This window comes from Xenopus laevis, chromosome 2L, assembly GCF_017654675.1.
Source record: "Xenopus laevis strain J_2021 chromosome 2L, Xenopus_laevis_v10.1, whole genome shotgun sequence".
Taxonomy (NCBI): domain Eukaryota; kingdom Metazoa; phylum Chordata; class Amphibia; order Anura; family Pipidae; genus Xenopus; species Xenopus laevis.
In genome coordinates, this window is record NC_054373.1 from 7,114,618 (window position 1) to 7,130,728 (window position 16,111).

The following is a 16,111-nucleotide window of genomic DNA, read 5'->3' on the forward strand; positions in this document are numbered from 1 at the left end:
TTCATTTTCATCATTTTGTAATTAAAACAATGAGCAAACCGTATTTACAGCACAAGCCCAATTCATTGCACTCATGTTCCCTGGGGGGTGGGTCATCTCTCCATGACAACCCATTGCCTCATTTCATGCTGTAATGATCATTTGCTCAAGCGTGAGGATCCCATGACACTGCTGATCCGGTCATTAGGACAGATTGTTGTGTACATCAGATATTTGCACAGGGAATGGAGAAATAGATATTCATCTAATAAACCAATACAAGGAAAGTCACAGGGAATAGGAGTAGTGATGAATGTAAGTTTCGCTGAGAAAATGGCGCACGTAGACTCCAATGGGAGTCATAAAATATTTGGCGTGCATCAAAAATTCGGCGTTTTGCTAATTTTTGGTGAAACGAAATGGGTCAGATTCAGCCATCACTAAACAGGAGTTATAAAATGCAACATGCCTGCGAAGTATTATAGAACAGGGGCTCAGGAATCAAAATGATTGCGTGAATGAATTGTAAGCTTCATGGCCCTAGATTAATGTGGGGTAGGGCGGTATATTGCACATTGTATACAACTGTATAGTCCCTGTATTATGGAGCAGTTATTTGTCCCTCCCAAATATGGGATATTTATTATCCACCTAGATCTTTGAACTTATGGAGACATTTCCCAGAACCCCCCTGGTTTTGTCCTTTCATGTTTCCATCATATATGGCTATGTTTGATTATTATTATTATTATTATTATTGTATGTACCTGATCTCACATCATTTTGCTCCCATTTAAATAAATTCTAATCTGACATGGCAGCATTTAGCTTATTCTACCAGTTTGGTAATAGCAAAAGCTTGTGTTTTGTTTCAATGACGCACTGATGTATCATGTTAGATGGATTTATAAATATCTATTGTTATTACTTGACCTTTCTATTTTGTATATAATTGTGAGTAACTGATAACATTATGCTCGGTGCAAGAGGCTATATTAAGGATTCTCGCTCAGGTACATTTACTGGGGGCCAAGCAAAATAGATTGTGTCTAGAACAATGAGCAGCCAGCTGAGGGCGTTGGCACAGCTCTATATAAATATACACAGGGCCGCCATTAGAAATCACGGGGCCCTGTACAGCAACATTTTTGGGGTTTCGTAGCATAAGGCTCTTTTGCGACTTTGGGTCTCTTCATGGCTTCAGGACTTCAAGTTTTGCTCTTTTTGTGACTTTGGGTCTTTTCGCGGCTATAGAGCTTCAAGTTCAGCTCTTTTCGTAACTTTGGAACTTCAGCAGTTCGGGACTTCGGCTTTTCGGCGGTTCAGGACGTTCGTCGGCTTCGACGCTGCCAAGGGGTCTCGGCTATTTCAAAAACTGCAGCACAGCCGGGGCCTGTAAAGTAGTAAAATAATACATTGGTGGCTCGGGTCTTTTCGTGGCTTCAAGACTTCAACTTTGGCTCTTTTTGTGACTTTGGGTCTTTTCGTGGCATCAGGACTTCAAGTTTTGCTCTTTTTGTGAATACATAGCGTGAATACATACTACTTACTGTAATGTGAGAAGTTCTATGTTGGAAAAACAGGTCACATAAGAAGTTAATACACTATTGGTACATTCTTCTTTCTACTGGCACAAACGGAATATTAAAACAGCGCAGCGCTACTTTACATAGACCTGTGTATGTTAATTGTTAACTGTTCTGTGAATGTCTGACTGTGGAAGAACTATGTGAAATATTTAAGTAATGGCTGGTGTTTGTTTAAACGTTAGTCTGGGCAAAATAATAAAGCTACAGTTATACCTGCATCTTGTTCTGATTCCTATGATTTATTGTGGGTAATGGTAATTAGAAGGAATTTTCCCCTGGCAGCAAAAATCACAAAAAGTAAGGAAATGAGTTAATAGGGCTGGTCCATACGACCCACTGTCTGACCCAATTTCCTTCCCATTCCATAAAGCATTACTGGTTGGGCTACACAAGTGAAACATTTGTCTCATGGAAGCCCCAACGCAAAAGCACAAACTCATGTTCTACACCATATGTACATGCTATAGGGAATTAACTCTCTCTCTCTCTCTCTCTCTCTCTCTCTCTCTCTCTCTCTCTCTCTCTCTCTCTCTCTCTCTCTCTCTCTCTCTCTCTCTCTCTCTCTCTCTCTCTCTCTCTCTCTCTCTCTCTCTCTCTCTCTCTATATATATATTGTATAATAACTCTCTCTCTCTCTCTCTATATATATTGTATAATATATTACTAACCAAATGGGTCCTATGGCCCAATACAAACAGGGCAGCTATATGTAGAGAGAAGAAGAAATCTGTTTATTAATTCCACTCAATAAGTTTATGAAGCATATAAACATCTCAGGGGCGTAACTACAGAGGAAGCAGACCCTGCGGCTGCAGGGGGGCCCAGGAGGTACAGGGGGCCCCATGAGGCTCTCATTGATGAGCAATTTCAACATATATTGTTAAAACAGGACAAACACTGGATATGTTGGGGGCCCTAAAATTAATTTGCTGTGGGGCCCAGCAACATCTAGTTACGCCACTGAAACATCTCCACCCAGTCCCAAATCAGCATCACCCAAGGGCGATTCCTTTTGACTCCCACTTTGATGCATCACCTCTCTGCCTTTTTGTTCCTCTTACCTGTGCCAGCCCCCCTTTTCCCACATCCATGCTCAGTGTCGGACTGGGACACCAGGGGCCCACCAAAAAACCTTAGACGAGGGGCCCACCCAAAAACCTTAGACCTTAGACCAGTAATATTATTCTTCCTCTCCTCACTCAACCTCTATTCTCCTAGTCTCTTTTCTTTAAATACTATAATACTATAATCTATTATTACATCTATTTAGCCTCTTTGTTCTCATGGAAATAGGGAATTGCCATGAAATAGGCCAAAAGTTTAGCAGCATTAGGGCACCTGGGCCCACCGGGAGTTTTCCTGGTATCCCTGTGGGCCAGTCCGACACTGTCCATGCTTTTCCCAAATGTACAATCCCAGCAAAAGCAAACTGTCAGAATTTCACAGACTTCTGCGTAAAAATAATTAGAAAAAAACAGCTTGCCAAATCACTTACCGTAAGCAAACTCCCTGCGCATCAGATTGTCAGAAAGACTTAGTCACATGATCATTAAAAAACTGCTCAATTAGTAAAAGTGATTCTCCAGGTTGCTCATTCGCATTACATTCTGCAATAAATGCAGTTTCCAAATTCGATTTTTTTCAGTTGTTTTCTTTGAAATAACAATAGAAGGCTGACTCTGACATTAAAGCCCCGTGGTATTTGGTATCTGAGTTTTGGGGCCACTGGGGGTATCTGAAGGGCATATAGTTTTAAAACATATATATTTGTTCTTAAAGTGGTGGTTCACCTTTAAGGTAAATTTTAGTATCTTATTAATGTTTTCATTATTTATTTTTTTATAGTTATTTGCCTTTTTCTTCTGACTCTGTAAGGCTACAAATGTATTGTTATTGTTACTTTTTATTACTCCTCTTTCTATTCAGGCCTCTCCTATTCATATTCCAGTCTCTTATTCAAATCAGTGCATGGTTGCTAGGGGAATTTGAACCCTAGCTACCGGACTGCTTAAAATGCAAATTTAAGAGCTGCTGAATAAAAAGCTAAATAACCCACAAACCACAAATAATAAAAAATGAAAACTAATGATAAACAGTCTCAGAATATCACTCTCTACATCATATTAAAAGTGATCCCAAAGGTGAACAACCCCTTTAACTATTTTGAGAAAATAATTTTGGAAAAAAAAAGTCAATTCAAGTCTTTAGAACAATGGTTTAGGTGGATCCAAATGTTAGAAATAAAACATTTTCCTTGGAATAAAAGAATTTTAATAGAACTGGGGAGAGGGGAATAACTCTGATACACACCCAGGAAGACGGAGGCCACTCAGGTATGTGACTGTGTCTATATAGTGATATCAAGTATTGGTAGGGAGGTGCCATACTGATTATGTTGGTTGGCAGGTGTCAGGAGTCCTTAGAATACAGGATTCCCCATGTGGGTCTGCCTCTTTGGAGGGGTGTATAGTTCTGGATTGTGGTGGAGGTGGGACTCATTAGAAGGTGATAGTGTGAGGATAGAGTCGTAATAACTTACTAGGAGTAAGAATTGCTATCAGGGTAGTTAGCAGTGGTGTAACTATAGTGCGCTGGGTCCCCCTGCAAAACAATGTTCAGAGGGGCCCAGCACCCATCCTCCCACCCATTCCCCACCCCATCCCCACCCACTCACTGCCCTGACTCCACCCATGTGTCGCCCTGGACCCCGCCCACCCACTGGTGGGTGCCAACTTGCAGTCCGATACCCCCGCCGTAGGTAAGAGAGCTGCTGGGGAAGGACTGTTGTTGTTAGTTATAGAGGCTGCAGACCTTCCTCTATAGTTACACCACTGGTAGTTACTGAGAAGCTTCTAACAGGGAGAAAAGGATTAATATCCAAGGTGCCACCTGGCAGATTAGGGACTCAAATTTAAAGTGACATACACAGTAAGATCCGCTCGTTTGTCAAGGTTGCCAAACAAGCCGATCTTAACCCAATATGCCCACCAATATCAAGTTAATCTAATCGCTCGGCCCTAGGGCCAAACTATCAAATTATAATGAAGGAAATGGGCGCCGACGGGTCGTAGGACCTAAGGTTGTCACCTGTACAGATTTCACCCAGACAGGACAGCCCGGTTTTTCCAAATTAGGAAATCCAGACAGGACATGGAAGTGAATGACATGGCGACCAGCCAATTGCTGACCACCACGTCATCAGCCCGCCCCTGATGTCACCTACCCCACCACCCACCCCGCCCCTTGACATCACTGGCCCTTCCCCCTACATCACCGGCCCATCCCCTGCCCACTTTCACACCCTAAAAAAAGATGGCAACCCTAGTAGGACTGCAACTAGCCAATGCGGTCCTCGACCGCAAGAAAAATCAAACCTACTGAATCAATAGTAGGCCGATTTTAGGCCGGATATTGATCAGGGAGACCAGTCAGAAGCCCTCCCCCATATGGCAGATGAATTGGCCTAAAGAACCGATATCAGCAGCTTTAATCTGCCCCTATATGACCATCTTTACAGACTTTGGGGTAAATGTTTATCCCACAGACATTCCCTTTAGACAGCCTTGTACTCAGGGACTGGACACTTTTGAGCCAGAATTCAGATCAACTGTAATGTACAACTTTAATCATCCTCCAAAGCCTCTCAGCACCCCAAGGGTTAACTGAATCCAGGAAGTTCACAGATAGTTTGGGTCGCTGACGCTCAAAAAACTGCCTAGCACTAGAAAACTATCTAAAATTGTTAACTTGTAAATTGCAAAAGTGCTCAGAGGCCCAGTGACTAAAGTTACGCCAATTCATTTTTTTGGGTTAAAAAATTGCATCAAATCAGCAAACAAACATCAAAGGTTTTGGTGCCCATGAGATGCCACTCACACAGAGAGTTCATTGTTGTTCTGGAACCGGATGAATTGATTTCCGGGAAGCTCAAGTACTTGAGATCTTTATATCAGAACACTGGGTGCTGGGCCGGGACATTCCTAATGAATTCACTCTGTGCCCACTCAAATAATAGCCAGAAGTTTAATTTTTGTTTTATATTAACAGTGAGAACATCTTTTGTACTTAACCGAACTATTAAAATGACATGTCCCAACATACTTTAAAGGAGAACTAAAGCTTAACCGAAGTAGCTAGAAATGTTGTACATGATGTTTTGTGCTTCTGTACCAGCCCAAGGCAACCACAGCCCTTTAGCAGTAAAGATCTGTGTCTCCAAAGATGCCCCAGTAGCTCCCCATCTTCTTTTCTGCTGATTCACTGCACATGCTCTGTGCTGCTGTCACTTACTGAGCTTAGGGAGCCACTCACAATATACAGTACACATAGAATAGAAATGTCACAATATAAGGCTGATTAGTAATTAATACACATAATTACTACATGGCAGCACAGAAACCAGTGCAATTAGCATCAGAATTTAATAATCAGCAAACCTGTAGCATCAGCTTTAAGGGTATCCACAATATTGGTTGTGGGTCACATTTTGTAATCATATTTTGGATATTTTAAGTTGTTTTGCTGAAATGATGGGAAGGTGCCACAGATAACAGATATGGTGAAAAACAACCCAAGGTTTTATGGTTTGTATAAACTTAACAAGCAATTCATTTTCTATAGATTACTGATACGGTATATATATTTATTATAATTGTTGTCCTACACTGGGAGCAATATTTTTCTATATTTGTTTTATGGGTGGGAGCTGCCAGGACATCATCTCATTCACAAAATCTCACAATCTGGATTCTGTGTAGTTTTCTTGGCTTTAAGAAGTAATGAATATTGAACAAAATTATCTTGGTGAATTCACTGTGTTACTCAGTAAAATAAATGTCCTATTTATAGTGAGAACAGTTGCCATTTGTATACTGAATAAGGTCCCTTTTCTCCTCCACGTCAATGGTCTACAAAAAACACGTAATTTATATGCTGAATGATATATTTGATTTATATATTTTTCCCCACCCTCAAACAGACTGGGGCTGTTAAATAATGCAACTGGGGTTAAAGGGATACTGTTGCGGAAAACATGTTTTTTTAAAAACACATCAGTTAATAGTGCTGCTCCAGCAGAATTCTGCACTGAAATCCATTTCTCAAAAGAGCAAACAGAATTTTTTATATTTAATTTTGAAATCTGACATGGGGCTACTGTCAGTTTCCCAGGTGCCCTCAGTCATGTGACTTGTGCTCTGATAAACTTCAGTCACTCTTTACTGCTGTACTGCAAGTTCTAGTGATATCACCCCCTCCCTTCCCCCCCAGCAGTCTAACAACAGAACAAGGGGAAGGTAACCAGATAGATGAATTAGCTCCCTAGCTCTCTAGACACGAGAATGGCACCAAAGCATGAAAACCTCAGCTTTTTTTCCTGCTTGGCTGCTATGCTTATGTCTACCACTAGGTCAGAGCACGACTTGGGTCGTGGTGAAATACAAAGGGAAGGGGAGAACCAATATCTCAAAGCATTGCCATTCTGAAGTGCTGGCTCCTTCTCAAAGCTCAGAATCAGACACAATGCACTGAGATGGCTCCAATATTACCGCTAAAATACATTTGTTGGTTCAAGAATAACATTTTTAATGGTAGAGTGGATTATTTGCAGTGTAAACAATGTCATTTAGAAATAAAAAGTGAACCATAAAAATCATTAAATAGAATTCCTTTAAGGCTCCTTTGGGTCACTGCAGACTATGGGATGTGCTAGTGAGGGTCGGGTGCACTGCTTGGTGACGTATTGCTTACTGGAAACTCTATGGTGGATGGGTTGGGGTCGCATATCTACCTTGGGTGCAAACTCCATCTCAATGCACCATGCACTTCATTGGCATCATTTGTTTATATGGCATCAGCAATACTGTTAGGATCAATGAATTTAAATTAGTGATTCTGTGTCAGCACACAACTCCTCCACTGTTTCTGGTGCACCCCACACCGTAGAAGATTCAATGTAGACAAGAACAGCACCTTCTTAATGTAATAAAAAGGCCTTTATTCAAACATGGCACAGACCAATAGTAGCAACGTTTCAAGCCATCTCTGGCTCTTTATCAAGCCTATGAATGAATTTAAAACAAATGAGGCAAGTGAGAGTTTCAGTAAGAAACAGGGGGATTATAAGGCTGGGCTGGAAATCTAATGACATGCCAGATCAACACTGGATGTTGTTACACAGACTATTTGCTAATCCTTTATGGTATGTGAAGTCTGGAGGAGTCAGGCTGGGCAGAGGCGCCTTGTTTGGATTGGATCATGTTCAAGTAGAATTTAGAGACCACTTAAAGTGAGTGCTATTTGCAATTCCCCACTGAAGTCATGATGGTACATTTGAGAACCCTGCCACACTGTGCAATAAAAGGCCACAATCAGTCATATGTTTGCACTCTGAGCCTGGATGTGTAAAAATAGCTCCAGTCCTCTGCACTCTGTCAATGGAGACTTGGGGTCCGCATCTAGAATCACATCTAGCCTGTGTTAGGCTGAGCTTCAGAGCGAATGGGGGGTAGTCATGTAGGTAGAACCCCTCCTGTCTGAGACCAATGGAGTGGCAGGAGGTACAGGGCATGGTCCTTATTGCCCACATTAAGGTGGTAAGGACAGAGTTTACCCTGGATGAAGTGCTCTTAGACTGAGAACACACTTGTGCCCCTTAGTTCTCTTGTACTTGCACCCACGGCTTGAAGAATGAGGCCTAGTGGTCGTTATTGGTACAACAGCCCTGAAGTGACCAGACCACCTGAGATTGGTGACACCATTACAATTCTGCATTATAATCATAGGCTTTAAAGGACTGTTCAGTAGGCTTATTTAGGCTCAGTACTCAAAGAAGCAAAGAGCTTTAAGTATTTGTTTCAGACTTGCAAAACAAGAGGTCCTTATTCATTTGACTTTAAACAATCCCATGAAAAAAAAAACAAGCTGCTTCCGAAATCTTGCGGTTCCTTCGTCTGACAGTGTCACACAATACAGTGCGGGACGTGGAGTTGCCATCTGTGTCCTGTTATTCTCAGAACTGACAGCAGGGGGCATCTTCTTTATACTGCAGTGACCCACATCACAAAACTGCAAAGGCTTTGTATATACGTGTAGAGACCCTGAGGGTTAGACACTTTTCAGACAGAAGTTGTCCTTTAGATTCAGCCGGGAAGCTACATCTCTCTTCCTGGGTCCAGGTAATTTGGTTTAATTATTGTTTGCCCACTAGTTGGCAGCATTTGAAAGTATAAAGGGTACAGTTCCATGGGCTCAATGTCTTTCCTGGGACCTCACCTCTCTGGGAGGTTGTTACAGGCCCAGGGTTACAGCTGTCAAGGTTATTTAGTGATAGTAAGTTTTATCATAGTTGCACTAGGAGCAAGAGGAAGGCTCAGTGGAGATACAAGGAGGATCAGTGGGGTTAGGGAGTTGTTCAGGTACAAGTGGGTCAGGGGCACAATACACACCAAATAGTCCTGATTACACAATATAATTCACACAGCTAAAGTGCCCTCAGGGTTAGGGTTAGGGTTAGGGTTAGGGTTAGGCTACATACAGAAAATGTCTATGAGGGAACACTGGCAGCAATGGGAAAATAGTCTCAGGTCAGGCCTTTTTGTCTTTTCCCCAAATTACAGCAGGGACTTTCCAAAGGAAAAAGGGGCCCTGGACAAATATCCTGTATGATAACTAATGGAGCTCTATGGAACAATATTCAAGGATATATTTATATTATTTTCCATTTCACGTAGCTTTATTTAGAATGGTGATTATGACTCCTATGTAAAATGTTCCAAAACCCACCAGCACTCCCTGGCCTCTCCGGTACAAGCTGCCTGGTGCACAGTTGAAAGGGATCGGCAACCCTTAATGAAACACGTTAGCAAGAAGAAAACCGGCACTCAGAGCTCAATGCATGCGGGCAAAGCCCTGCGTGTTTATTGCAACGTTACGTTTCGGGGGCGTGCCCTTTCGTCAGACAGCAAATCACACCACAAAGTGAACCTTTTAAACATGTTCACAGTGAACATGTTTAAAAGGTTCGATTTGTGGTGTGATTTGCTGTCTGACGAAGGGGCACGCCCCCGAAACGTAACGTTGCAATAAACAATGCTTTGAGCTCTGAGTGCCGGTTTTCTTCTTCCTACGTAAAATGGTCACGTGAAGGAAAAAATGTCAGCTTCATAAGGTACTTTATCATCAAATGATAACAACAGGCGCACAGTGTTTGCTTTGGCTTCAGTAATTCCTACTGCTCGCTCAGCATTGAAAGGTCTGCTAATTAGATTAAATATCTGTTCTATTTTATATTATACAGGTCCTGCCCTGCTTTATGGCAGCTGAGATTCTAGCTATCTGTATAACAGAACATTCTGTCCCAGTGGCTGCACAGATCCTATCTGATCCCCATTGTAAGCAGCAGTCCTGTCCTGCTTTATGGCAGCTGAGATTCTAGCTATCTGTATAACAGAACATTCTGTCCCAGTGGCTGCACAGATCCTATCTGATCCCCATTGTAAGCAGCAGTCCTGTCCTGCTTTATGGCAGCTGAGATTCTAGCTATCTGTATAACAGAACATTCTGTCCCAGTGGCTGCACAGATCCTATCTGATCCCCATTGTAAGCAGCAGTCCTGTCCTGCTTTATGGCAGCTGAGATTCTAGCTATCTGTATAACAGAACATTCTGTCCCAGTGGCTGCACAGATCCTATCTGATCCCCATTGTAAGCAGCAGTCCTGTCCTGCTTTATGGCAGCTGAGATTCTAGCTATCTGTATAACAGAACATTCTGTCCCAGTGGCTGCACAGATCCTATCTGATCCCCATTGTAAGCAGCAGTCCTGTCCTGCTTTATGGCAGCTGAGATTCTAGCTATCTGTATAACAGAACATTCTGTCCCAGTGGCTGCACAGATTCTATCTGATCCCCATTGTAAGCAGCAGTCCTGTCCTGCTTTATGGCAGCTGAGATTCTAGCTATCTGTATAAAGAACATTCTGTCCCAGTAGCTGCACAGATCCTATCTGATCCCCAATTTAAGCAGCAGTCCTGCCCTGCTTTATGGCTGAGATTCTAGTATGGGGCGATCCTGGCCCCTCCGCCGCCTGAGGCAGCAGCAGTTGCTGCCGTCCCCCTCCCCCATGCGCTTACATTTTTGCGCCTGAGGGGGTCCGGGGGGGGTCCACCAGGGCAGCAGAGAGGGCCAGGGCACTAGCGCAGTGAGCCTAAATGTGCTCTCTCCGCTAGAAGAGCCGAATTTCCGGTTTGAAAACCGGAAATTCGGCTCTTAAAGTACCAGGAGCGGCATTTTTGGGGTGGTGCCACCAGAGGCGACAGTCTCAAGTCGCCTCATTGGCGAAGCGCCCCTGATTCTGGCTATCTGTATAACAGAGCAATATGCCACAAAATGTCATCTTTACAGACAGTTTCTTTTCAAAAGCTCTTTTAGTGCTAAAATTCCTATTTACTGTCTCTTCACTCAGGGTCGGACTAGGCCGAAAAAACCCGGTTGGCTCCAGCTCTCATGGGCCCCGCCGGCAAAGACCCTCTCCCTGTCACTGCTGCCCTGAACCTAGAGGAAAAATGTGAAAGTAACGAGTGAGCGTGCGGGGGGGGGGGGGGTTTGTAGCAGGGGCCCCAGAGTGGACTGTGTGGTATGGGCGGGGGTCAGAGGGGGCCCTGAGACAGCAGCCCCAGTGGGCCCCCAGTCCGACCCTAAATTCACTGGATTAATATGGTGGCTGTTACAAGTACAAACACCTCTCTGTCAAAGTTTCTCAAGTGACAGGATTGTAGTTCTATGTAAATCCTGACAATGGTGGTTATTTACTGGGGTGCACTCTGGGCATGATCTCTGCAGATAAACTGAACCCTGAAAGTCTTTCCTTAAATATAAATCCATTACTTACACTGCCCCTTTCACCCCTTTAAAAGGGTGGTTCTCCTTTAAGGTAACTTTTAGTGTGCTATAGAATGGCCATTTCTAAGCAACTTTTCAATTGGTCTTCGTTGTTCATTTTTTTTTTTTTTACAGTTTTTGAATTATTTGCCTTTTTATTCTGATTAATTCTAGTTTTCAAATGAGGGTCACTGACTCCATCTGAAAAACAAATGCTCTGTAAGGCTACAAATGTATTGTTATTTTTACTTTGTATTACTCCTCTTTCTATTCAGGCCTCTCCTATTCATATTCCGGTCTCTTATTCAAATCAATGCATTATTCACAGGCAACACAAAGATACAGTTGTTCCCACGCATTTTATTGGGCTGAACATTAATTCTGGTACTTGAATCTGCACAGAAAAGAAAGAGGCAGAGAGGTTGCCTGGATATTACTTAGGGACTAACTGATTAAACAGTAGGAAACCTGCAGGGTACAAAGGTCCACGGGGCACAATCACCCCAGAAATATTACTGGTAACAGAACATGATGCAGACAATTGTAAGATTAAGGCAGTAACAGTACTGGGCAGTACAGAAACACCCGTCTTGTGTGACTATATATATATATATATATATATAGTGAATAAAGTACCCCTTTATATAATATAATAATATAAGGATATGACAAGTTACCGAGGAGTTTCATGACCATATAAAAACACGAGGCCGAAGGCCGAGTGCTGTTATACAGGTCATGGAACTCCGAGGTTACTTCTCATATCCTCATATTTTCCAACAAGGGGAACTTTATTTATTATAATACACAAGTTTCTGTGAGTCATGTGACAGAAATGACATCACTACTCACCGTTTATAACTGATGACATCACTAGTCACCGTTTATAAGGATATCATTTACAGGATATTCATGGCTTTTGTGTATTATATGTATATAATACACAAAAGCCATGAATATCCTGTAAATTATATCCTTATAAACGGTGAGTTCTGATGTCATCAGTTATAAACGGTGAGTTCTGATGTCATTTCTGTCACATGACTCACTGAAACTTGTGTATTAAAATAAATAAAGTACCCCCAGTTGTAAAATATGAGGATATTAGAAGTTACCTCGGAGTTCCATGACCTGTATAAAAATACTCGGCCTTCGGCCTCGTGTTTTTATATGGTCATGAAACTCCTCAGTGACTTATAATATCCTTATATTTTACAAAAGGGGGTACTTTATTCACTATATATACTATATGGGTCATACTATATGTTACCTTGAGTTGCTGCAACATCAGAGACTATTGTCAGCCAATCCCATCGCTGGGGGCGGTGCCTTATCTGGAAAAAATGTAAAAAAAAAATCGTTAATATACATTAGACAAATAAGACAAATGAAACTTTAAAATTGCAAAGCCGTTATTAAGAAATAACTTACCGAAACTCCGCTTGCGCTCCTCTCCAGAAATCCGACAACCCTTCGTGCAGCGCTCGATTTCTCCTTCCTGCCTTCTATAGGAGATAGCCAGGGAGGAGAAATCAAGCCCCACACAATGGATCGGCGCCCTGTCGCCGTTTCTGAAGAGGAGTTTCAGTAAGTTATTTCTTAGTAAAGAATTCATGTATTTAAAGTTAAATGTGTCTTGGTGGGGTTTTTTTTTCGTTATGTACAAAATTTAGTTTTTTTAAATTTATGTTACTGGTACTTTAATAATGCGATTTTAAAGTTTAGTTTGTCTTGGTGTTTTTTTTTACGATGTATACTAATTAATTTTTTTTTTGCTGTTACTGGTCCTTTATACTAACAAATTTTTTTTTTGCTGTTACTGGTCCTTTAATATAATATATATAATATAATAATCAGGTTCCTCCCAGCACTGCCCCCTGTCTGTGAGTGGGGGAATGAGAGTGAGTAAAGGGAGACAGTGAGTGACGTCAGATAAAGTCACATAGGAAATGATGTTCATATATAAATCCATCAGTCAGTGATTCTAATAAGGAAATAAGACTTCCAGGCTCCATGTAGCGCCCCCTTGTGTCTGTCCTGCTGTGTCTCTGCACATTAAATGTACCACTAATATTATACAAGCTGTGCAACTACATCTGACTTGTTCTTATTGTCCAAAGCTGCAGCCCAGAAGAGAATACACAGTGTGTAGCATACAACTCCCAGCATCCCCTGTGTGCGGATCCCTTCAGCCAGTACAGTTTCTATTGGATGCAGGGGGAGATCAGAACTGGCTACAGAACATTCAGCATCTTCCATAGGAATCCCTGATCCATGTAAAGCCTTCAGCTGCTGCAGAACCTCTTCCCATATGAATCACATGACAGGGAGAGCGCACAAAGCGTCAGGTTACCTCTGGAGCTCATCACTGTATTATAGATGGGAAGCTCTGCTGTTGCTGTGAATATATACTGAGCAGGGGCGTCAATAAAACTCTGAGAGGAGGATGACGTATTGTGGCCGCCACGCCCATTCAGCTGCAGCGCGTCGGATCAGGTCTCTCTTATACAAATATGCTGCTGGATTATGTCGCTGTCGCTCTGTACTTGGATTCTCCTCCTGTTGCTGCTGCTGCTGTTGGCTGTGCCCGGGACCCCGCAAGGTGAGACTGGAGGGACTGGGGGAATAATGTTTGTGTTCAGCTCTAATAGAGAGTAAAATGACTGCTGCCCCTTTTGCCCCGTGTCTCAGTTCCCTCATTACTGAACTCTCATCCCAGTTCATGTCTTTACTTGCTGAGCTCTCAGTCTCATGGGGAGAATTAGCCCCGGGGTATTGAGTGCAGGTGCGACTGATTGACACTGGGAATTTCTTTCCTTCTTTATAAACCCCAGTGATATAAACTATAGATACTCAGGGGGTATATGAGACTGTACAGCAGCAGCACAGACACGTTAGCACTATATATATATATATATATAATCATCATCATCATTTATTTATTTAGCGCTGTCAAGATACGCAGTGCTTTACTGCAGTTATAGCAAACAGGGAATAAATGGTGAATAACAAACAAGGATTACAGATACAATAGGGTTAGAAGGACCTAGAGATTAGAGTTTACAAACTAAAAGGTTAGGGTACAATTGAGACATTAGGATTATTTAAACATTTTGTCATTTTTGATACAGCAATGATTAATTAAGGTACATCGAATAAGCCTCGTTAAACAGATGGGTCTTTAAGGAGCACTTGAAAGTTTGGAAAGAAGGAGAAAGTCTGACAGTTTGTGGCAGAGAGTTCCAGAGAAAAGCAGAAGCCCAAGAGAGAGAGAAGTCTTGTAGGTGAGAATGGGCAGAAGTGATCAGAGGAGAAGTGAGGCGAAGATCAGAAGCAGAGCGTAGGTTTCGTGAAGGAGTACACATATATATATATATATATATATATATATATATATATATATATATAACTAGTGATGGGTGAATTTCTCCCGTTTCGCTCCAGTGAAAAATTCACGAATTTCCCACAAAATTTGCAAAACGGCCAAAAATTTAAGAAAAAATCATGAAATTGGAAGGTTAAGGAAAAAAACGTGAAATTCGAACGCTTTCACGAAAAAATTATGAAATTCAAAGTTTTCACTAAAAATTTGAGCGATTCGAACGTTTTTCCTAAAATCGAGACATTCAAACATTTTCACTAAAAAATCTTGCAAATCAGAAATTGAGTCAGGCGAATTTTCGCATTTTATGGGTTAATGTAGTTGTTACCTGCGATTTCTCCTTCACTTTGGGTTTCTTTAAAACATCCGACACGTTGCATGCGTTTAGTCACATTGCGACGTGTCGGCTCCATTGCGTCGTCAAGTCCTGCCCTGATTGACATGTAGGAAATAAGATAAAATACAATACACTCACGTGATTTCTGTATATTTAGTAACTACTGTCAACTTTCGTATTTGGAGGAGAGAGAACTATTCAGAGTTGTTCATAAAGTGCACTTTACTGATGGTTTCGTGGGGGTCAGCAGTGTACTTATTGGGGGGGCCTTTCCAACACACAAACACACCTAACATTCATAATTATTATATATATTCATATGTATCGCATTTTATCTTTCTATCAGATTTGCTACAAACCTTTAGCAGTTGAGGATATAATAGTATTATAATACACAAGAGCCATGAATATCTTGTAAATTATATTCTTATAAACGGTGAGTTCTGATGTCATCAGTTATAAACGGTGAGTTCTGATGTCATTTGTCACATGACTCACTGACATTTGTGTATTATAATAAATAAAGTACCCCCAGTTGTAAAATACGAGGATATTAGAAGTTACCTCGGAGTTCCATGACCTGTATAATAACACTCTGCCTCGTGTTTTTATATGGTCATGAAACTCCTCGGTAACTTATAATATCCTTATATTTTACAAGAGGGGGTACTTTATTCACTATATATATATATATATATATATATATATATATATATATACCCTGCTTCCAATACTACTGTATTAATTGAGCTCCTTCTCTGATTCTTCTAAAGTTGCCAGAGAACTTGTTTTTCTGTTCAGGTCTCTCCTATTTATGTCCCAGTCTCTCATTCAATCTTAGTTCGAATTGTTGTAGTCGAAGGTCGTACTAGCCTATTCGATGGTCGAAGTACCCAAAAAAAAAACTTTTTTTTACTTTGAATCCTTCACTCGAGCTTAGTTAATGTG

At 41.5% G+C, this 16,111-nt stretch overlaps 1 protein-coding gene and 1 long non-coding RNA gene across 3 annotated transcripts in view; one reads left to right on the forward strand and one right to left on the reverse strand.

Moving 5' to 3' along the window:
- LOC121399797 lies at positions 1-13,926 on the reverse strand. The gene is made up of 3 exons (XR_005965268.1): positions 13,798-13,926; positions 12,715-12,778; positions 1-1,372 (listed from the first exon to the last, which is right to left on the reverse strand). It is a non-coding gene; the product is annotated as an uncharacterized LOC121399797 (long non-coding RNA).
- nectin1l2.2.L (nectin cell adhesion molecule 1 like 2 gene 2 L homeolog) overlaps positions 13,912-16,111 on the forward strand; it is a 23,768-nt gene continuing 21,568 nt past the window's right edge. For both annotated transcript variants that reach the window (XR_005965267.1, XM_041581431.1), the window contains exon 1: positions 13,912-14,046. Coding sequence is in view for 1 of the 2 variants with exons in the window: in XM_041581431.1 (XP_041437365.1) it covers positions 13,971-14,046 (76 nt within the window). In the remaining variant the exon portion in view is untranslated. The remainder of the gene's footprint in view (positions 14,047-16,111) is intronic.